Genomic DNA, 24,643 nt, shown 5'->3' with positions numbered 1-24,643 from the left:
AAGACAGGGGGCTAACACCTTCAACATATTGGCTAGCTATCACCATTGTTAACAGCTAACCCAAGAATGCAACATTAAAAGAAAGAAGTGAAACTATCACTGTATTCTAACAGATGAAAGGCTTAACAGACAATCAATTCTTCAATGTATAATTTCAGTGACATCACACTACAAATTTTTGCTATAAATTCTGTGTTACGATCGAGCCCTCCACAATCACCTGATGAAGGAGCGTCGCTCCGAAAGCTAGTGTGCTTCCAATTAAATCTGTTGGACTATAACCTGGTGTTGTGTGATTTTTAACTTTATTTTGATTTGCCTTGGTTGCTATAAGTTTCCATGTAGAGTAGTCTGAATCCTCATAGCTAAAACCTCTGAGATAACTGGAGTGTATAAATCCAAGCCTTTGTGTAAGATAAAAAAACTGAAACATTTCAAAAAAACTTCCATTCACTCCTTGATATTTAAAGCTTTTGCACACATATGGTAATACATTAAATTCCTCTGTTAAACAGTTTATTATGATGGCATATGCAACAGGCATTACGTATCATTACTATTTCTAACCTTTGATTTATTTACTGGTTGGATCACAGTTGGGGGGACTATTGATATGTTATGAGCATAGAGCTATAGCAACATATGATTTCTCTGAGCAGCAGTAGCACTTGCAATTGTGCAATATTGTAAGAATCTCTATAAATATGCAAATGGAAAAATGTCTATGAACATACAGCAAACAACCACTCCATTTTGAAATGCACAGAAAAACTGACAATATTGACACAACATTTAATCTGAAAAAGAACAAGCTGGAATTTTACACATCCACCCCTGACATAACTCTACAGAGACCGATATCCCTTCATCAAGTCACCCTTTATTTACGCGGGGATAGTACTTGACACTGGTCCAGCTTCCTCAGAGCCAGCTCTCAGAGTGAACAGAACCTCTGACACTCCTTTTTATATGTCAGTCTGGGATCCCTAATTGGACCGGGTAAACAGCCCCAATCAGGTCACTCATATTCTATGAGGTCCACCTGGCTGACGTTGATGTAATCACTACAAATCCCAGCCTTGGAGTGGGCCAGGTGGTCTCAGCGTCCTCAGACTGACAAATTTACTGCTCCTTGGATGCTGCCTGAACTGCTATGCTTTTCCAGCACCACTCTAATCCAAAAACACTTATGTGGCCAGCAACGAATGAGCATTTCACCAGTTGGGATGGCTGTTCTTTGAAATCTGGCAGCCTTAGGGAGGATTTCCTCCTGATCAGGCATTCTATGGCTAATGGAGGCAGACATTCCCCCAACAAAGGCTCCACCTCACTCGTAGATTCTTCTTCCTCCCAATGCACCACTGCAGAGTGCAGCATTCCTCTCCTCTGGCAACAAGTGGGATAAATCAGGAAAGAAAAACAATTTCTTAGAATTAAATATACTGGACATACTGTAGCTCCATTTGAGATACATGAAATAGATCAGATCAGTATGTGTCTTTGCACTTTTTATTGTTTTTTCCTTTCAGGCTTCCATCCTCTTTCACATGCCACAGTCTGCCAAAGTAGTCCTGACGAACGTCAATCCCTTTTATTTGACCACCAGGCTATTCTGATGGCTGTTGGTCCACAGCCTAATACAGTTCTAGTAGTGGCCACTGCCTTTGATTACGCTGCTAGGGATGAATAGCCCTCTGAATAGTCATAACAGGCATGTACGCATGATATTTTACCTTAGATGGGTGTAAACCACGACTACAGGGAATTCAAGAAGGCAGCTCACCATCACCTTCTCAAGAGCAACAAGGGACAGGCTATAAATGCTGGCCCAGCAACAATTCCCACATTCCACAAGTGGATTGTAAAAAGATTAGTTGGACAAAGACGATAAAATCCACTGAGAGCTTCTAAGGTTGGCAGATGCATGTTATCCTTGATCATGTCTAGTGGATGGGATCACAACTTCCATATAAAATCCTGGTCATGGTCTTCACTTACAGAACAGTTCTTTACTTTCAAGTATTAGTAAAAGATTCATCCAGAAGAGACTTAAACATTACTGATGACATGGTGTTTAACATCTAAACACAATACCTATATCTGAAAGATCTGAAGAGGAAAATTTAATAGAAGTGCAAAAGGAAGTTCATAAGTATAACAGTGCATTTTAGATATAAATGCTCCATAGCGTTGTATAACATATCTAAAATATTATTTTACCTAGCAATTAACTAAAATAAACATATTTAGATATGTATAAAAATAAAACACTTTTGGGAATGAATCACTTGTGAATTTACTGACCAGAATGTCTGCTTTGTAAGTCACTGAACATATATAATTAAGTCAACTCTGACTCAAGAGTTATATTTTAGATTAAAGATGCAAGGTATGACGATGACTTTCAATCCAAAATTCTGGACTAAAATACTTTTCACTTAACATTGTCATCTAACAATGTGAAAATATCTATGTTACCAAGAATTTTAGGATGCTAAAATCTGGTTAGTTTATTGACCAATTTAGCAGTTTATTGCCCATGTTATATTTTTCCAATGAGCATTTGCAACTTCAACTCTACCCACAATGCCTTTTAAAGATTTTGAAAGAGTTACCAATCTTTTATCAAAATCTATAGATGTTTATTAAAGCACCCACAAAAAGGTTGCATACGGCCCAATGATTTACAGAACATTGTGAAGGGTTGTTTGGAACTTTCTTGAGATTCATTCTGAAGGGATATTATTTCTTACACATATTGTGTCAATACAATAAATGTACTACATGAGTCATTGTTGATGACAAAATAACTGAAACCTTTTGCAAGATATTAACCTACACACTGACAATTGTTCTTCAACTCCGATAATACCCATACAAACAGCAGTATTGGTTCGTATTAATGGCTTTGCATCAATATCTAGGAAAAAAAGTGTGCCAATTGGCTAAATGTCATCATCCCATAAATTTAAACAACGGTTTCTGCAAGTAGTTTCAATACGCTTGGGAAAAATAATTCCCTAAGAACTAAGTGTAGGCTATATATGTATTTTACTTATATTTATCCAAGTTTAGTAACAGGAAGTCTGTTTTACGAGCAATGGCATGACTGTTAGTTTCACAATGGTTTGACAGTTGCATCTTATAACCATTTTCACTTAAAATATAGCGGCAGAAATGAATTTTATGTGGAAGCTTCACCATCAAGAATGCTTCAGTATGTACCATAATTTTGTTATTGTGTTCAAGTTACTGTTTATGTTATATAAATGGAACTTTATGCAGTCATTAGGTTAATTGTTGTGTGCTTCCCCATAAAAGATTGATTTGAATATAATGAAGGAAATACAGCAAAATAATGTTTTGATGATGGCAGTAATTGATAAATATTGGATAGAACAAAAGGAAGGGATGCCTTGTTTGGCTTCAAAATGTGTCATGAGATCTCTTGCATACAGTGCTACAACACTGGCATCTGCCCAACAATATGAAAAATTGCTCAGGTATTTCCTGCACACAAAAACTAGGACATATTAAACTCAGCTGAAAATGTGCTGCTGGAAAAGCACAGCAGGTCAGGCAGCATCCAAGGAGCAGGAGAATCGACGTTTCGGGCATGAGCCCTTCCGAAACGTCGATTCTCCTGCTCCTTGGATGCTGCCTGACCTGCTGTGCTTTTCCAGCAACACATTTTCAGCTCTGATCTCCAGCATCTGCAGTCCTCACTTTCTCCTCGAATATATTAAACTCAGCCAATTAATGCCCCATAAGTCTATTCTCAATCATCAATCAAGTGAGGCCTGATTAGGGATAGTCAGCATGGCTTTGTGTGAGGGAAAGGTTCCACATGGTAGACTGGTTAGAGTCATAGAGATGTACAGCATGAAAACAGACCCTTCGGTCCAACCTGTCCATGCTAACCAGATATCCCAACCCACCTAGTCCCACCTGCCAGCACTCGGCCCATATCCCTCCAAACCCTTCCTATTCATATACACATCTAGATGCCTGTTAAATGTTGCAATTGTACAAGCCTCCACCATTTCCTCTGGCAGATCATTCCATACATGTACCACCCTCTGCGTGAAAAAGTTGCTCCTTAACTCTTTTATATCTTTCCCCTTTCACCTTAAATCTATGCCCTCAAGTTCTGGACTCCCCCACCCAGGGTAAAGACCTTGTCTATTTACCCTATCCATGCCCCTCATGATTTTATAAACGTCTACAAGGTCAACCCTCAGCCTCCGACGCTCCAGAGAAAACAGTCCCAGCCTGTGCAACCTCTCCCTATAGCTCAAATCCTCCAACCCTGGCAACATCCTTGTAAACCTTTTCTGAACCTTTTCAAGTTTCACAAAAAATGGAAAATGTTAGTAAAGTTACATCACGTGAGATTCAGGGCAAGCTTGCCAATTGGATGCAAAACTGGCTTGACGATAAGAGATACCATGTGGGGGTGCAGGGTTGTTTTTTGAACTGGAGGCCTTTGAAACAGTGTTCTGCAGGGATTAGTGCTGGTCCACTGTTGTTTGTCATTTACATAAATGATTTCAATACAAATTTAGAAAGAATGCTTAGTAAGTTTGCAGATGATCCCAAAATTGGTAGTATAGTGGACAGTGAAGATAGATATAAGATTACAAAGTGATCATGATCCATTGGGCCAATGGGCCAAAGAGTGGCAGGTGGAGTTTAATTTAAATAATTGCAAGGTATTGCATTTTTGGTAAGGCAAACAATAGCAGGACTTATATTGGTGGAACCTTGGGGAGTGCTGTGGAATAGAGAGACTGAAGGGTTCAGGTACACAGTTCTTTTAAAGTTGAGCCATAGGTGGACAGGGTGATTAAGAAGACATTTAGCATACTTATCATCTTTGCTCAGACCACGGAGTACAGGAGTTGGGACATTATGTTGTAGTTGTACAGGATGCTGGTGAGGCCACTTTTAGAGTACTGTGTACTGTACTGGCTGCCCTGCTATAGAAAGGATATTATTAAATTGGACAGGGTGCAGAAAAGATTTACAAGGTTTTTAACAAGACTGAATGGTCTGAATCAATTAGGAGGGGCTGGGATTTCGTTTCCTGGAGCATTGGAGATTGAGGGATGACCTTACAGAGGGGCATAGATAATGTGAATAGCAAAGGCCTTTTCCCTAGGGTAGGGGAGTTCAAAACTAGAGGGCATAATTTTAAAGTCAGAGGAGAAAGATTTAAAAAGGGACCTGAGGGGCAACGTTTTCACACAGAGGGTAGTTCGTATGTGGAATGAATGGCCAGAGGAAGTAGAAGATGCATAAGTACAGTTACAACATTTAAGAGACATTTGGACAGGTGTGTGAACAGGAAAGATTTAGAAGAATATGGTGTAAATGAAGGCAAATGGACCTACTTTGTTTAGTTTGGAAACTTGGTCAGCATGAATGAGTTGGACTGAAGGGTCTGTTTCCATGTTGTATGACTCTAAGTAATGGAACATGTCATCAACAATGCTATCCAGTAGCACCTGTTCTGCAATAACTTGTTCATTAACACACAGTTGGGTTCCACCCCGGCTACTCAGTACCTGACTATGTTATAGCCTTGGTTCAAACAAAGATAATAAAGCTGAATTCCAGAGATGAGGTGAAAATGACTGTCTTTGAAACAAGACTGTATTTGACAAGTGTGAATTTGAGGAACCTTAGCAAAACTGAAGTCAAAAGCTATCGGGTGAAAAATTCTCCTCTACTTGGGAGCCTTATCACAAGGCACAAAGGTTATTGTTGTTGCTGGTAAATTATCTCAATTCCAGAACATCTCTACAGGAGTTCCTCAGAGTAGTGTTCTAGGCCCAAACATTTTGGACTGCTTCATCATTGACTTCCCCTCCATTATAAGGTCAGAAGTGAGGATGCTAACTGATGATTGCACAATGTTCAGCATCATTCATGACTCCTCAGATACTGAAGGAATCCAATATCCAAATGTAGCAAGACCTGGATAATATTAAGACTTGGGATGACGTGGCAAGCAACATTCATTCACACATGTCAGGCAATGATGATCTCTAACAAAAGAGAATCTGACCATTTCCCCTTGACATTCAATGACATTATAATCACTGAATCCCCACAATCAACACCTTGTGGCTATCACTGACCAGAAACTGAACTGGGATGAGCCACATAAATACAGTGTCTACAAAAGCAGGTTCGAGGCTCAAGATCCTGAAGGTTTTACTCACCTACTGACTTCCCAGAGCCTGTCCACCATCTACAAAGTATAAGTGAGGAATGAGATGGAATATTCCCCATTTGCCTGGACAACTGTGGCTCCAACAAGCTCAAAACATTTGGCTCCAACAAGCTCAAAACATTTGACACCAGCTCAGACAAAGCATCCCATTTGATTGACATCACAATCACAAACACCCACTCCCAGTACCAGCATTGTGTACCATCAACAAGATGCACTGCAGAAATTCAGCAAGTTTCTTTAAATAGTACATTCCAAATGCTACAATCTACACAGGATGATGGTGGCAGATACAAGGGAATATCAATTCCTGAAAGTGCCTTCCAAGCCACCCACCATCCGGACTTGAAAATATATTGCCATTCCTTCAGTTTTATGAGGCCAAAATCCTGGAACCCCTTCCATAAGAGCATTGTGGGTCTTCCAGCAGCTCATGGACTGCAGCGGTTCAGGAACATAGCTCACCACCAAATTCTCAAGAGCAAAACAGAATCTAACCATGTGCCCTGAGTGCTGCAAACTTTGGAATCAGGACAAGGGAACTTCTATCAGCCTACAAAACCAAGTATCTCAAAATTCATCTGTTCAACTAACTAATATGAATGCTATGGTGCATCACAGTAACAGCCTCGATGTCATCTTGTCTGTTCTTCACGAACAATTCTGAGACTGATCCATTGCTTTTTACTCTATTTTTGCACTTGCCTCTTATTTCCAATCTGTATAAATGTGTCTTGCATTAGTATTTCTTTTCATGTAATTAATAAACTCAGTCTTTTAATTAGCTTAAGAAAACCTGGCTAAATTTTCTGTTTTTAAAAGCATAAGCTAATTTGACCTGGGAGAAGAAGTGTACAAGTTTTTTAAGTTAATCTTTTTGAAAGCTGAGGGGGTGGGTGAATAAAGAAGGGAGTCAGTCCATCTCTCCATACCTGGGAGCTTAACAGTTTCGGGTATTACATCTGGAACTGTAAAGAATTGTGGAACCTTGCTGGGGTCTGATTGTAACAGTAAAATTGTTTCTGGACACAATGCTTTATCTCCACTCGAGTACTGTAGCATCCACAGATGATTGTTATTGTTGTTCGAAGGTATAAGTCATGGATTAATAATAGCACTTTGGTTTTGAGTTAGACGGCTGTGGGATCAGACTTAGATGATGATTTAGGCCGACACACCCATGCACTGTAGAGGTACTGCTGAACTGCCAGAGTTGCAATAATTCAATGAAATGTTAAGCTGAACCTTGTCTGCTATCCCTTTTCTTTAATATTCAATCATGGGATATGGGCATCAGCTGGTAGTGAGCTACCTTCTTGAACTGCTGCAATCCATATGTTGTAGGTGCAACCACAATGCTATTAGGAAGGGAGTTCTGGGATTTTGACCCAGTGACACTGAAGAAACAGCTTTATATTTTGGCTCAGTGGTTAGCAATGCTGCCTCACAGTGCCACGGACGTGGGTTCGATTCCAACCTCGGACGACTGTCTGTGTGGAGTTTGCAAGTTTTCCCCATGTCTGTGTGTTTTTCCTCTGGGTGCTCCGATTTCCTCCCACAATCCAAAGATGTGCAGGTTAGGTGAATTGGCCATGCTAAATTGCCCATAGTGTTCAGGGATGTGTAGGTTATGTGCATTAGGCAGGGGTAAATGTAGACTAATAGGGTAGGGGAATGGTTCTGGGGGGTTACACTTCCGAAGGTTGGTGTGGACTTGTTGGGCCAAATGGCTTGTTTCCACACTGTAGGGATTCTATGATATTTCCAAGTCAAAATGGTGAGTGGCTTAAATGGAAACTTTCAGGTAATGGTACTCCGATGTATTTGCTGACCTCATCCTTCTAAATGGCAGTGGTCATCCATTTGGAAGATAGTATCTCAGAAGCCTTGGTGAATTGTTGCGGTACATGTTGTTAATTCCATGCACTGTTGTTGCTCAGGTTTGATGGTGGAGGAAGAGACTTCTTGTGGTGGCTGTGATGTCATTCAAGTTTGCTGTTTTATCCTGGATGGTGTCAAGCTTCTTAGGTACTGTTTGAACTGCACCAATCCAAGTAACTGGGAGTATTCCATCACACTTCTGACTTGTTTCTTCTGACAGGCTTGGTGGAATCAGGTGGTGAATTACTTGCTGCAGTATTCGTAGTCTCTGACTAGCTCTGGTAGCCACTATTTTTATTTGGCTAGTCCAGTTACGTTTCTGGTTAACGCCATGACATTGATAGTGGTGGATCTAGTGATTGCAATGCAACTGAATGTCAAGGGGGTGGTGGTTAGATTGAAGATCTTACTGAAGATGGTCATCAGCCTGCACTTCTGTGTTACAAATATTACTTGCATTATTCTCTCATGCACAACTGTGTAATCAAAACTAGACCTGAACCAGAATTCTTAGGCTCTTTTATTAAAACTTACATCATGACTACAATAATAATTTATACTTGTCACATTTCAAGTATGTGGCCAAACTACTCAATTGGACTGCTGTCACTTTACATATTCTCTCTTATTTTGCAGCAGCTTTTTTTTCTATGATAGCTGAAAGTACCTACAGGTTTTCATTACAGAAAAGAAATAAATTGGCAAAAGAGAATATGCACCAACAAAAAGGAACACAGCTTGAACTATCAAAGCATAGAAAAATAGGCAACATAATCTTTCTGCTATGAAAATTGTTAAGTTGATTTTTAATTTTGTTTTTTGCATTTCACTAGTTTTTTCTCATCAGTGACAAAAACTGAGATCAGTAATTAAACTTTACAATCAAATTAGTCATCCAAGGAGCAGGAGAATCGACGTTTCGGGCATAAGCCCTTCTTCAGCACAAGAAGGGCTTATGCCCGAAACGTTGATTCTCCTGCTCCTTGGATGCTGCCTGACCTGCTGCGCTTTTCCAGCAACACATTTTTCAGCTCTGATCTCCAGCATCTGCAGTCCTCACTTTCTCCTAATCAAATTAGTCATTCAGCATGTAAACAGAAGAAACCAAACTCTTCCTGAGGTAAGAAAAAAAAACTGCAGTCAGAATTTTCTGAAGCACTGAACATTAATATGGGTTATGCTTATGACAGTCTTATTGGCGTTTACCACCATCTGAAATGATACACTTTTAAGACACACCTTTCTAAATGGTCAACTGTGTTAAAATAAAATAACTGTGTTAAAATCAGTGACCTGATTCTTCAAGTATCCATATTTTAAAAAAATACTGTATATGTATTCACATAACAAATGCAATGAAAGGCTTCCCAATTGTGGTTGGAGAGCCAGGCATTTGAATTACATTGTTTTTGTACTAACTTTTAGTTCCTTTGAAGGGCTTAAAACAAAATCAAATATTCTTGGCTCCAGAGGCTGCAAAGATTCAGTTGCTGTGTACATTCAAGATTGAGATCTGTAGAGTTCTCAGACACAGGGATTGCGCAGAAAAATAGTGTAGAAAGAAAAGATGAGCCATACTCTTTGTAAATGGCAGACAGACACTCAGACTCTCAAACGTTTACAGTATCAAAGGAAACCATTTGGCTCACAATGCCGGTGATCAGAGATTTGACTACATTAATCATATTTTCCAGCTTTTGGGCCGTAGCCCGAGAGACAATGGCAATATAAGTGAATATCTAAGTATTGCTCAAATGTTGAGAATTTCTGACTCAACCACCCTTTCAGGCACTGAGTTCCATACTCCCAATATTGTGTGAGATAAACTTTCTCCTCACCTCCCCTCTTAAACTTTCCTCTCTCTCACTTTAAATCTATGCTTCCTGGTTATTGACCCCTCTACTTATGGAAAAAATGCCTTCTTTTCCACCCTATGTATGCCTTTCATAATTTCTTACATCTTTATTTTGAAAGGAATGCAGCCTTACTGATTTGAAAAGCTATTTTCAAACATTTATGTACTTCAGGTCTCTCTCTTCTTGCACCCTCTTTAAAATGATACAAATGCTTTTTTGTACAGATAATAGCAAAAGCCTGTAATTCTTTACCATAGTGAAGCAGAGACCACTATATATTTTAATGAAAAATTAGATAAGCATTTGAAACCAAGAGAAGATAGTAGGTCAGGAGGATTATTTTGGATTCGCCAACAGACTGCACAGATATGTGCTATAAATGTCCACATTTTTATAATTCCTTGGGAATGTTTTGTTTCACACGTGCAAAGGTAAAGTACAGCCTCAGCTTGGAATATTTCTTGAAGAATCTCAGGAAGTTTGAATACTATTTAAAACAGAAAAACCATATTTGGTTTAAATAAGGTTGATTAAGTGAACTCATGCACCAGCTATCAAATTGAGCACAAAACACATTTTTTTCAGAATAGCGAAGGACTGAGATAAGGCTTAAAACATGCCTTATGCAAATTACATTGATTCACAAATAACATTTAATAGGCAGTGGAGTTAGTATCCTTTTGAAAAAAGTGTGTCCTGTTACAACCAGACCACAAGTGAAGCTCCCCTGCTCATTACATTTCCAATTGGATACCTAACATTGTCAAGTTCCCAGGTGAGCGAGGATAAACTGGCACCTGTTCTTTATTCACCTGCCCCTCATTTAGTCTCTCTACAAGGTAAATTATGAAGGATCCTCTCCCAGATCAAATAAATTTATTTTAGAAGGAGAAAATTAATAGACAATAGACAATAGGTGCAGGAGTAGGCCATTCAGCCCTTCAAGCCTGCACCGCCATTCAATATAATCATGGCTGATCATTCCTAATCAGTATCCTGTTCCTGCCTTATCTCCATAACCCTTGATTCCACTATCTTTGAGAGCTCTATCCAACTCCTTCTTAAATGAATCCAGAGAGTGGGCCTCCACTGCCCTCTGTGGCAGAGCATTCCACACAGCCACCACTCTCTGGGTGAAGAAGTTTCTCCTGAGCTCTGTCCTAAATGGTCTACCCCGTATTTTTAAGCTGTGTCCTCTGGTTCGGCACTCCCCATCAGTGGAAATATGTTTCCTACTGCCAGAGTGTCCAATCCTTTCATAATCTTATACGTCTCAATCAGATCCTCTCTCAATCTTCGAAACTCAAGGGTATACAAGCCCAGTCGCTTCAGTCTTTCAGTGTAAGGTAATCCTGCCATTCCAGGAATTGACCTGCACCGCCATTCAATATAATCATGGCTGATCATTCCTAATCAGTATCCTGTTCCTGCCTTATCTCCATAACCCTTGATTCCACTATCTTTGAGAGTGAACCTATGCTGCACTCCCTCAATAGCCAGAATGTCTTTTCTCAAATTTGGAGACCAGAACTGCACACAGTACTCCAGGTGTGGTCTCACCAGGGCCCTGTACAGCTGCAGAAGCACCTCTTTGCTTCTATACTCAATTCCTCTTGTTATGAAGGCCAGCATGCTATTAGCTTTCTTCACTACCTGCTGTACCTGCATGCTTGCCTTCATTGACTGGTGTACAAGAACACCCAGATCTCTCTGTACTGCCCCTTTACATAAATTGATTCCATTGAGGTAGTAGTCTGCCTTCCTGTTCTTGCCACCAAAGTGGATAACCATACATTTATCCACATAAAACTGCATCTGCCATGCATCTGCCCACTCACCTAACTTGTCCAGGTCACCCTGTAATCTCCTAACATCCTCATCACTTTTCACCCTGCCACCCAGCTTTGTATCATCAGCAAATTTGCTAATGTTATTGCTGATACCATCTTCTATATCATTAACATATATTGTAAAAAGCTGCGGTCCCAGCACGGATCCCTGCGGTACCCCACTGGTCACTGCCTGCCATTCTGAAATGGAGCCGTTTATCACTACCCTTTGTTTCCGATTAGCCAACCAATTTTCAATCCAATCTAGTACTTTGCCCCCAATACCATGCGCCCTAATTTTACTCACTAACCTCCCGTGTAGGACTTTATCAAAAGCTTTCTGAAAGTCCAGGTACACTACATCTACTGGATTTCCCTGTCCAACTTCATAGTTATATCCTCAAAAAATTCAAGAAGATTAGTCAAGCATGATTTCCCCTTCATAAATCCATGCTGACTCTGTCCTATCCTGTTACTACTATCCAGATGTGCAGTAATTTCATCCTTTATAATAGACTCCAGCATCTTTCCCACCACTGAGGTCAGACTAACTGGTCTATAATTACCTGCTTTCTCTCGCCCACCTTTCTTAAAAAGTGGTATAACATTAGCCACCCTCCAATCCTCAGGAACCGACCCCGAATCTATTGAACTCTGGAAAATAATCACCAACGCATCCTCGATTTCCCGAGCCACCTCCTTCAGTACCCTGGGATGCAGACCATCAGGCCCCGGAGACTTATCAACCTTCAGACCTAACAGTCTCTCCAACACCAAATCCTGGCAAATATAAATTCTCTTAAGTTCAGGTCCTTCAGCCACTGTTACCTCAGGGAGATTGCTTGTGTCTTCCCAAGTGAACACAGATCTGAAGTACCCATTTAATTCCTCTGCCATTTCTTTGTTCCCCATAATATATTCCCCTGTTTCTGTCTTCAAGGGCCCAATTTTTGTCCTAACCATTTTTTTGCCTTGCACATACCTAAAAAAGCTTTTACTATCCTCCTTAATATTCTTGGCCAGTTTACCTTCGTACCTCATTTTTCCTCTGCGTATTTCCTTCTTAGTAATCCTCTGTTGCTCTTTAAAAGCTTCCCAGTCCTCAGTTTTCCCACTTATTTTAGCTATGTTATACTTTTTCTCTTTTAACTTTATATATTTCTTTACTTCCCTGGTCAGCCACGGCTGCCCATGCCTCCTCCTGGGCTCTTTCTTCCTTTTAGGAATGAACTGATCCTGCAACTTCTGCATTATACACAGAAATATCCGCCATTGTTCCTCCACGGTCATCCCTGCTAAGGTATTGCACCATTGAACTTTGGCCAGCTCCTCCCTCATAGCTCCATAATTCCCTTTATTCAACAGAAGTCCTGTCACTTCCGACTGTACCCTCTCCCTCTCAAATTGCAGATTGAAGCTTTTTGTATTATGGTCACTACTTCCCAATGGCTCCTTCACTTCGAGGTCTCTGACCAATTCTGGTTCATTACAAAATACCAGATCCAGAATTGCCTTCTCCCTGGTCGGCTCCAGCACCAGCTGCTCTAAGAATCCATCTCTGAGGCACTCCACAAAGTCTCTTTCTTGTGGCCCAATACCATCCTGATTCTCCCAGTCTACCTGCATGTTAAAATCCCCCATAACAACTGTAGTGACATCTTTGCGACAGGCCAATTTTAGCTCCTGATTTAACTTACATCCGAGATCCAGACTACTGTTTGGGGGCCTGTAGATGACTCCCAAGAGTGTCTTTTTACCCTGAGTATTTCGAAGCTCTATCCACACTGACTCTACATCTCCTGACTCTAGGTCCCCCCGCGCAAGGGGCTGAATATCGTCCCTTACCAACAAGGCCACCCCACCCACTCTGCCCGTCAGTCTGTCCTTACGATAGCACGTTAGGCCTTGAATATTCATTTCCCAGGCCCTGTCCACTTGAAGCCACGTCTCAGTTATCCCCACAATATCATATCTGCCAATTTCCAAAAGAGCCTCAAGCTCATCCATCTTATTTCTAATGCTTCGTGCATTCATGTATAGTATTTTTAATTTGTTACTGCTCTCACCCTTCCCATCAACCCTTATTTCACTCAACCTTACAGCATGATGCCTTTCAGAGTTTTCTGCCTCATTAATACAGTTGTCTTTCTTGACTTCTCTTGTTCTAACTTTCCCTTCAATTTCCTTTTTAAACATCCAGCTTGTCCCCTCTCCCCCGCTACTTAGTTTAAATGTAGCGGTGTTGCAGTAGAAAACCTGCCTGCCAGAATACCGGTCCCTAACCTATTAAGGTGCAAGCCGTCTCTCTTGTAGAATTTATGTTTACCACAAAATATACCCCAGTGATCCAAGAACTTAAATCCTTGCTTCCTGCACCAGTTCCCCAACCAGTTCCCCGAGGAACTGGAAGCAAACCGGAGATAACCACCTTGGACGTCCTGCTTTTCAGCCTTCTTCCTAGTTCTCCGAAGTCTCGCTGTAGTATGTTCCTCCTCTTCTTCCCGACATCATTTGTGCCGACATGTACCACCACCTCTGGCTCTTCACCCTCATCCTTGAGGATTTCCTGCACTCTGTCCGCGATGTCTTTCACTCTAGCACCAGGAAAGCAACACACCATCCTTAAATCCCGTCTGCTGCCACAAAAACCCCGGTCAGTTCCTCTCACGATGGAGTCCCCTATTACCACGGCTCTGTGCGATGTCCGACTCTTCCGCTCTGCCTCTGCGGCAACTTTTGATTGACAAACTTGGCCGCCTTGCGAACTGGCAGTGTCATCAGTCTCTGCTTCCAAAAGCTTCAACTTGTTCCTGACAGGTACTTCTCCCGGGGTCTCTTGCACCTGTTTCCTCTCTGCCTTCCTCATCATTTGCTCTCTTCTGCTCTCTTCTGGCATGATTGGTGTAATAACATCGCTGAAGGTCTTGTCCAGAAAGATCTCGTTTTCTCGGATGAGCCTAAGGTCTTCGAGTTCTTTCGTCAGCGCTGCAATATGCTCGGTCAATTGCTGAATGTGCACAAAATTTAACTTGGTTCTTGTTAGTTAACAAAAGAGTATGAATTTCTTTATATGTCATTAAAGTTTAATCCTCTTTTTGCATTTCTATGCAAACTCCCCATGCTTCTATGTGTATTTCCTAGGATATGGTGACTAAAGTTTAACATAGTGAATACTTTGAGACAAATTTGCCCAATGCACTGGTCAGCCTCAGTAGAACATTTGGGTAACTACAGTCTTTTGATCACACATTCTACTTGCTTTTGCTATTTGCTTTATCCCAGAAGGCAAGAAGCCCATAATTATTCTCTGGACCTTTATGTCTCCCTCCATCATTGCATTGTGCACGATGATGTTCTTTTTTTTCTACCAACGTATATTGCACTAAATGTTTCAATACAAACTCAAAGAGAAATACTAATGCTATATACACAGATTAGAAATAATTGGGGCGGCACGGTGGCACAGTGGTTAGCACTGCTGCCTCACAGTGCCAGGGACCCGGGTTCAATTCCCACCTCGGGCAACTGTCTGTATGGAGTTTGCACATTCTCCCCGTGTCTGCATGGGTTTCCTCCAGGTGCTCTGGTTTCCTCCCACAGTCCAAAGATGTGCAGGTTAGGTGAATTGGCCATGCTAAATTGCCCGCAGTGTTAGGTGAAAGGGTAAATGTAGGGGAATGGGTCTGGGTGGGTTGCTCTTTGGAGGGTTGGTGTGGTCTTAGTGTGGAAACCGGTCCTTCGGCCCAACAAGTAATCAAATCCAAAAAAAAGTGAGTCAAAAGCAAATTGAAGTAACAAAATGTACAGACAGTGAATCATTTGTTAAGACTCGATAGTGAGACAGTTGATAGTTGAACAGTTGACTTCAAGATTTTTGGTTTTGCACACTGACTGAAATTCTTTTATCCTACTTCTTTTTGATTGGCTTGCTGGCTTTTAGTAGTTAGGGTGTGGGTATCCTTTTACTGTATGGCAGGCATGACCAGTGGGTGGTTTGTCAACTTTGACATTCACAGCACACAAGCACTGGAATCTATACTATTAGATGAGTACTTCAGCCTATCGGCAGAAATCACAGCTTCTTCCACTAACTAAAATTGATCTGGCTTTTAGAACCACATTCTTGTGTATTCTCAAAAGGGGAAAGTGACTGTGAATTACTATCTTTCCTTTCAACAGGTCTACAGTCTGAAATAAATCAGAAAAGATTACAATTCAGTTTGTAGTGCATTTTCTTCCTTTTACGTCCATATCATTTGAAGCTTCCTTAACATCTCATCAGGAGTGACATTCCAGGGTCTCTCTCCAAACAGCAAATAAATTTACATCCTGAGTCATTTTTGTTGAATCAGTCCTCTTCTAAAAAACACATGTCAGAATTCAAGCTTGATATATCCATAAATTGATCTGGGGTTGTCTCACATGAACATTACATACAGAAACAACTGGAACATGAACAGGTTTCTCCTAAATATTGAATTTGTATTTTATTACATAATTTGGAGGCGAAAAAGATGATGTGTAACTGTCTGTCTGTCTGAAGTGTAATACAATCAATTGTGCATAGGCAATTTATTAGGTGCATATTAATTGTGAATAATTGTATGCTCATAATGGAGATGAACTGGGCATTCACTCTTGCCCATATCCATCGATACAGGCTAAAACTATGGAAGGCATATGCTTAGAATATGTATCTTTAGAAATAAAACATATGTAAAGAATTATTCCAATTCTACCCTTAACATTCTAGAATACAAAGTGGAAGCAGAAAATGGTTCACTTAGGGAGAATTATGGAATTTATGCAAAAACCATTCAGATATAAACTTATAATTCTAGTTACAATTGTGAAAAATGGCAGAGAGTGAGCGTAAACTGTAGGGATATAATTGCCTTCCAATGGTAACAGAGACAGTACATAATGATTAATTGGATAGTGAATTAATGAAGTGGATATGATTGGCAGACATTACATTCTTCCCAGACAGGAAACAAGGTATGGCCTTGGTATTATTGCTTCTGTTCAGAAATATAACTTGAAGTAAATTACTTTTTAAGTAATTGTGCCATCAGTTATATTGTAATAAAAATTTGCATCTTCTACTAGATTTGGCTGAAATTTACAAAAAAAGATGATCTGCTAAACGTCTTTGAGAAATTATAACAGATTGCATTAAATACTGAAAAAAATAATGTGAGGAACTATGGACCTACATAAGTATTTAACTTGCTGGATTGGGCTAAAGTGCTTAGTGCAGACAGAGTCCTGGTTCTAACTAGAATTCAGTTCTTTGAGTGGAACATTTTGTTGGATCGGATGGCTGTTGTCTCATTGGATTCCTTCTATGCAGATTATAGAGTCTGAATTTCTTCATATATTATTAAACTTTAATCCTCATTTTGCACTTCTATGCAAACCCCTCAGTGCTTTACCTCATAAGGGAAGAAGCCCATAACTATTCTCTGGACCCTCCTTGCATTGTGTATGGTGGTGCTTTTTATTTTCTACCAATGTATATTGCACTAAATGTTTCAATCACCATTTGTTCTCCCATTGTAAAACAAACTAAAATATACAGGAAACATTTCGCATCATCCTCGGTTTCTACAATTTCTAATATTTTAGTGCTATTAGTGATTAAGAAACTTGTATTATTAATGTAGATTAGAAAGTTGAAGGGTCCAGTGAACGCCTCAGCTAGGACATTGTAGGCTAATTGCATCCAGGTTAAAGTTGAAATCAGTTATCTATCCTTAACAACATCCCATCTTCGAACCATGCCTAAGAGAGTGATACTCTTTCCCCTATGCCCTCCAAAGCTCAACACATTCTCATTGTTCAATGTACAACTATCACATACTGGAAAGATTCAAACAGATGAAATCTTTTACTTTTATTTGGCAACAGCAAAACTGAGGAAAAAAACAAAGAAGAAGTTTCCATGCTAGATGACTCTATAAGAACTGGATTTGCTTCAGTGAATAAAACAGACTGCTGGTCTTTCGAGCAGCAACAAATTTACAGTCCATGAGTGAGCACTGCACCAACTCACATCTATTGGAACCAGGTATTAATCAAGTCCTGTCTGGCTTGCTATGCCTGACATTACCTCTCGGAGACAGTAAGATCTGCAGATGCTGGAGATCAGAGTTGAGACTGTGTTGCTGGAAAAGCACAGCAGGTCAGGCAGCATCCGAGGAGCAGGAAAATTGATGTTTCGGGCCGGAGTCCTTCATCAGGAATTGAAGGTACAACCCACTTCATGGACTGTAATGATACAAACTTCCTGATCATCTAAGTGGCCAAATGACCGTGTCAAAGCCCCTGGGCTGATATTGGACTCTGTCCCATAGCTTACTGTGCCAGAACCCCCTGACTGAAGGGTGTCTTTCTTGACTTGACTGGGGACTACTCTCTATAGACTTTGAGACAGGTCCATTTGGTTAAAGCACATGCAGCTCATTTGCTGCATACACTGCTGACACATTTAAGGTGTAAGACTGACGTAGCATGGTGGTGTATAACAATATTTTTACCTTCTTGATTGATAACTACAGACACCCACGAGGAGCTGTCTGTCTTTGCATCAGCACCAAAAGGCAAGGTAAGGAACAACTAGGTAAGTGAGTGCCAAGACAGGAAACAAGGTGAACCATGGTCAAATCCATGAGGTGGGTGCCTATCCATATGGCACACCACTGGTCACAGGCCTCCAGTCTGAAAGGCAACCCTCCAGTCTGAAAGGCACCACCACCCTGTCTTCTACCTTCGAGTCAGTTCTGAATCCAAATGGCTTTGTTCTCCCTGTATTCCATGTAACCATCTAACCTTGTTAACCAGTCTACCATGAGGAGCCTTGTTGAATGTCTTACTTAACTCCATTTAGATCACATTCGCCAAGCTGCATTCATCAATACCCTTTGTTACTTCTTCAAAAGACTCAATCAAGTTAGTGAGACATGATTTCCCACACACAAAACCATGTTGAATATCCCTAATCAGTCCTTGCCTTTGTCAGGCTCATCGCTCAATAATTCCCCAGATTTTCTTTACCACCTTTCTTAAATAGTGGCACCACGTTAGACAACATCCAGTATTCCAGCTCCAAACCTGTGACTATCGATGATTCAAATATCTCAGCAAGGGGCCTAGCAATCACTTCCCTAGCTTCCCACAGAATTCTAGAGTACACCTGATCCAGTCAAGTATTTACTGATATTTGCAGATCCCAAAAGTAAACATCCTGTCAAGTTGACCAGGTGGGTATGCATTGTCAATTATGGTCAAATTGACCAAGGCCCATCATTTCTTTTTTGCTAGTTTCTGGATACAACACCGGTACAAATATGGTGGCTTACTCTGTTTATTCTATATAGAAATCACCATTCTTTTTAGTGACTTGTTATCCCAGAAACTCAAGCAGGTAGAACTTTTATTTTTCTTCATCTTACTTAGATCCCTTCTACTTAGGACTCCAAGTAACATTTCAATCTATCCATTTCACATACTGACGGTGTGTGACCACTGTCTAACATTCCTTACCAGATTGATGCTTCTTGTACCAATGCAATGTCCTCAGACTGATCATTATTCTCAACTTCCAGGTCTGTACCTCCAGGTCATGCCTTACCTCAAACAATCTGTTGTTTCATTTTAGACAGTTTACCAATGAATAGTGAACCACATATGCAACAGCAATCGATAATTCCCTTGGCTTTCCTGAGATTCAATCTTTTGTGATTACTACTGAATCACTGTGATTGAGTGGGTTTACTAAAAAGGTTTCTATCCCAAATCTGAGTGGCCATTGAATAAAGAGAGTACTGAATTCACTATACTTTGTGACAATGCCAGATGTCCTATTTGTACCATGAAGGCTGTTGGAAATGAATGTTTTCCTATTTTTTTTAAAAAAAGTTTCAGACATCTGTTCCAAAAGAGGACCTGGTTCTAACTCATGTTAAGGCCAGGAGCCTGTCCAGGTTCGATATTTGAGCACAATCCAATGATCTGAAAGCATTGAATTAGGAATTTTGAAACAGAATTTCTGCAATTTTTGATGTATGTGTTAAATTCTATGATATATTATTCTTCTAAGAAATAACCATCTGTCTCTTGAAATTTATCAAACTCTGATCAAGCCTCATATGCAATAGATCTTTCTTCTTCTCAACGTTCTCTCTAAGTTGTTATGGACCATAAAAACTTTCCTTAGGATCCAACTGATGATTCTCTAGCTCTAAAATTACAGCTAATCCTGATTCTGGTGGAAAGTGACAGTGCCAAAGGTATAACTTGTTTTTATCTTACTAAGTATATAACCCATGTTCACATATTCATTTCATGTATCCACTGGTCATAAGGCTATTCATGGTCACAGTAACACATCTCAAAAAATAACTAGAGTTACAATCTTCTCAAAGGTAACTTCAGTTATCATCTTATGTCTGGAAAAAAAATCTTAGTTTCTAATGTTCATGTTTAAGCTGTTCAGTGAATCTGAGGCTGATGCTGAATCAGGAACAAGGCACAGAGCTTCTCCTCAATAACAAACTTTTTGACATATTTACAGTGTCATAGATCCCCAAATTACAAACCCCAGTGTCCCTGCTGTTGCCTTTTAATAATTATTTTTAATCATTCTGTTTGGACACATTATGACATATTTCTGAGGTAAATGAGAATTAGAACTCAAATATTCTGGCCCAGAGATAAAACTGCACCATAAACTTCTTCTCCCCTTTTAATATGTGCTCAAAGAAAAGTAATCAAGAAACACCCATAACCTGTTTATCCTTAAACGTAACTATATAATTGATTTGATATTAAAATACAAGCACGATTCTGTGTTTCTAGTTGCTTGTCTTTTTAACTCTCCACTTTACTCTCCATCTTCACTCTCACCAATTTGCAGTGCTCTAATGAATCTCAATGAATAGTACCTCATTTTCTGATTAGGTACTCTATACTTCTGGACTCAACATCGAGTTTAACAATTTTAAATCGTAAACTTTGGCCCCACTTAACTTCAGATTTTTTTGTGTGTAGTAGTTTTATCCTTGCTTTCCATGTTTTATTTTTGGACACAGCTGTTCATTATTCTGCCACTCACATCCACTCTAGCAAAATATTTTATTTCTTTCCTACAACCATTACTCCTCCCTTCGCTTTTGTAACATAAACTCTTTCTTTCATATAACCTCTTCTGCTATACACTTCATCAACATTCCCTTTCATTTCTGCCCACTTCCATCTAATGTAGGCATTAACCATATTATATTTAGATGTTCCTTCAGTTCTGACAAAATTTCCATGACCTGAAACATTAACTGCTTCTCTGCAGATGTTGCCAGACATGCTAGGTATTTCCAGCTTTTTCTGATTTTATTTCAGGTTTCCAACAACCGTAATATTTTGTTTTCACTTTGGTACTCCACATCCTTTGAGGCCTCAACTATAGATATTTATGAATGACTTTGATAAACTGGAGAGTTACATACCCATGTTTGCCAATCTCAAAGTGAATGGAAGCATGACGTTACAAAGAGATAGTGATTATGTGGAATAAGCAAAACTGTGACAATGGATTTTGACATAGGCAAGAATGAGGTCAACAACATTTGAGCTTAAAAAAAGTCAGATCAAAATATTTTCTAAACAGTGAAAAACAAAACTGAGGTTTAAAGAGATGTGGGGTCTGTGCATGTAGACAGTTAAATATCATGGACAGACACAGAGAATACATGCCTAGTGGTGTGCTAGTCTTTACAGTTACAGGACTAGAATACAAATGGATAGGGCTTATGCTACTGCCATTCATAGACCTAGTTAGACTACAGCAGTAACTAAAAAACATAATCAAAATAATGTGAACATTGGAATGCTGAGATATAAATAGAAAATGCCACAAACATTCAGCAGCTCTGGCAACACCTATAAAGAGACAGAAAATAGTTGATATTTCAGTTCTATTTATATTCCTGGAATGATTATGTTTTGTTCTGAGCATTATACCTGAGGAACAATATGTTCACCTTAGAAAGGGTGCAGCATAGACTTATCATAATCATGCCTGGATTACAACAGTGCAAAAATTAGCAATGTACTCCCTGGAAGTTAGAAGATTTTCAGGTAATTTAATTCAAGGTTTCAAATATCAAGAGGAAATTGATCATTTCTCTCTATCAAGCCCAATTTCACTGAATGGGGTGTTCAGAGTTAGGTGTTATAGCTTAATAGCCAGAGTCATATTTTTCAGCAGCAATGTCAGGAAATACTTCTACACCCAAAGGATGGTAAAGATTTGGCACTCACACTTGGTCCATGCCAAGTCAATTGTTATATTAAATCTGAGGTGGGCAGATTTACTTTGTCCCAAGGTATTAAGGATATGGGCTAAGATGAAGTGTGGTCATCAATTAGCCAAATAATCTTGGTCTATGCTCTTAATTCTGCATCCAATGTTTTAAGCTTGACATACTCTTCTTGTGCAGCATGTGATTGTGACACTGTCCCTGTGAGTGTGTCTTGATATATAACTAGGACTCTTTCTGACTTGCAAAAGTGAACTTCAGTTTTTCAGAAATTCTCTAATAGAGATATTTCAGCAGTAGGATGAAAGCAAAAAATAACAAAGATAACATAAATGCACATTTAATGTAACAGTCATGCAAGAAGTTTAGTTGTGCAGAATTGGCAGATAGTCCTGTCTCTGACCTTAGTTGATTTTGAATACAGAACTGTGTTTGTGATAAAGCTCAAGGTCTCAAACTTCCTATGGTATCTGTTTCCCCGAATGCAAACTTAAAAAGTCTTGAGAATAACATATTTTTAAGCTTTATGCCACACCTACTTTCCAAAGATGCTCCACATTTCTGAACTAGTCCTTGAACATAGTAACAAATATGGTGATATACACAACCACAGTGATATGGGCATGCTAAAATCTTTCATTAAAATGTGGACTAGTGGCAAACTAGTAAGTAGCTGAAATTTCAACATTATCTTAAACTGAAATAAAATATTAGAAGAGTACCTGTTTTTTCCAGTTTCTGCTATTGACAAGATCCACTTGAGAAATTTGGCCTCACTCATCACTGATGTATTCACGACCCAGGGAAACAGTCTATCTATACTTAGATGGCACAATATTTTCAGGATCTAGAGTATTTCAAATATCAGTAGTTAGTTATAAAATTGTACAGAGACTCCATTTGTGTTTCAAGCTAAATGTCAACATCAATTTACCTTATGGTTTCAGATTGAACTCTTAACTGGTTTAATAAAGTGATCCATTCTATTAGTCCATTAGTTTGACCAAGTTTATTCATACTTTTCATTTTACATACAAAAGTACTTGGGCTATTTTCTCATTTTATTTGCAAAGCTATTGGCAAAATTTACAGAAGCTATATGTGAAATATTTACTTATGAACTTCTCATTGATATTCCATGTTACTATATCAGATCATCCCTTACCTTGGCAAGACATTCTGGGTGTTTTTCCTGCATTGCTAGTTTTTTCAGAGTGTCCTCAACTTGTGATAACAGGAACAGTACATTCCCATTTGTCTCTTTGACCTGTTTGGAATCCATCTCCTCCAGCCACAACAACACTGCTTCCAGGGTCAGCAAACGTACTTCAAGAAATTCTGAACATAGGAGATGAGAAAGCAACAGGCTGGATTCAACTTCAGCAGTTCCAGAAGTCAACTTATGAATGGCATCTGGTGTCAATGACATTGCTTGTGGAGAAACTGATATTCCCAATACTGACAATGTTAGTTTAGTAATGTTTCTTTGCCACTGAATCAATCCAGGCACTGGAGAAAACCTCTGCTCATTCGTAAATAGTTCTGATCCCAATATAATGTTGTGGGCAGTCTGCCAGAAGTTTAGGATCTCTGGGTCTGAAAGAAAGCATTTACAAATTAAGGCTTCATAACTAAATAGAAAGCAATTTGCTTTTGAATGATCATCCTAATACTTATCAAACCAATTTTTAAAGATAAATTTTAAGAACTTTCATAGATATTACATTTAGAGCCAAAGGTTCTGCTTCCAACACAGCTCCATTTGGAACACTTTAATCAAGGCATTTTGCCCTAAAGATTGAAACAATTTCAACCCTGTCCATGTTGCTACGTTCAATCTTAATCAGCTCAAATTGGCATTTGTTTGAAAACAACAAGATCTACATTTTAAAATCATACATTGTGGGTGTGAAAATACTATGGCTTTAACAGGTTATTTTGTTGTCTCTTAAAATAAAGCTTTTAAGCCAGAGGTGCTGAGCAGGCTACCAAAACCATTTCAGCAAACAGCTTGTGCAGTCTTAGGTTTTTATTTACATTATAACAACAGAAACAGCCTGAATGGGTATGGTCAAGCTCTCACAGAAACAGGATTTTTAGCTCATTCAGCATCAATTGTTGCTGGGGTCTCAGCAGAGTTGGAAGCTGCAGTGAGTCTCTTCTGGCTACTACACTCTCTCTGAGTTTTCTCTGAATACATTTCTTCCTGGTCTGCGAGAGTTGCATGTGAGTCAGTTCAGTTGTCTGAATGTGCCTTTTGCCAAAGGCGTATTTTGGCATTTTACGATATTGAAACGGTTAGCTTTAGTAGTAATCTATTATTCTGTTAAGTTTTCCAGTAGATTTAAGTTATTCCAAGTTCTTCTTCCTTTTGTTGTATTTTAAGTATAGTGTCTGAATAAATTGTGTTTTGCTTAACATCGAGTAGTTTGATCAATCAAATTGCATCTGGAACACAGCATCTTATATTTACCTTTAAACTAATAAAAAGAGTCAAGACCATCTTCTCAATATTTTGAAGGA

The 24,643-nt window shown here is 39.4% G+C and overlaps 1 protein-coding gene and 1 long non-coding RNA gene across 3 annotated transcripts in view; one reads left to right on the top strand and one right to left on the bottom strand.

The window, feature by feature from the left end:
* Positions 1-24,643, bottom strand: part of thada (THADA armadillo repeat containing) — a 380,305-nt gene that overhangs the window by 82,301 nt on the left and 273,361 nt on the right. For both annotated transcript variants that reach the window (XM_043695686.2, XM_087991280.1), the window contains 2 exons: positions 23,286-23,716; positions 22,843-22,967 (listed from right to left, as the gene is read on the bottom strand). In XM_043695686.2, the coding sequence (XP_043551621.2) occupies positions 22,843-22,967; positions 23,286-23,716 (556 nt within the window). The remainder of the gene's footprint in view (positions 1-22,842; positions 22,968-23,285; positions 23,717-24,643) is intronic.
* Positions 1-24,643, top strand: part of LOC122552760 (uncharacterized) — a 91,891-nt gene that overhangs the window by 19,148 nt on the left and 48,100 nt on the right. The window lies entirely within an intron of this gene.

The sequence above is a fragment of the Chiloscyllium plagiosum genome, unplaced genomic scaffold (genome assembly GCF_037043375.1).
Source record: "Chiloscyllium plagiosum isolate Xiang-an unplaced genomic scaffold, Cpla_swu_hap1 HiC_scaffold_10, whole genome shotgun sequence".
Classification (NCBI taxonomy): Eukaryota; Metazoa; Chordata; class Chondrichthyes; order Orectolobiformes; family Hemiscylliidae; genus Chiloscyllium; species Chiloscyllium plagiosum.
This window is presented reverse-complemented; position numbering and strand designations above follow the sequence as displayed.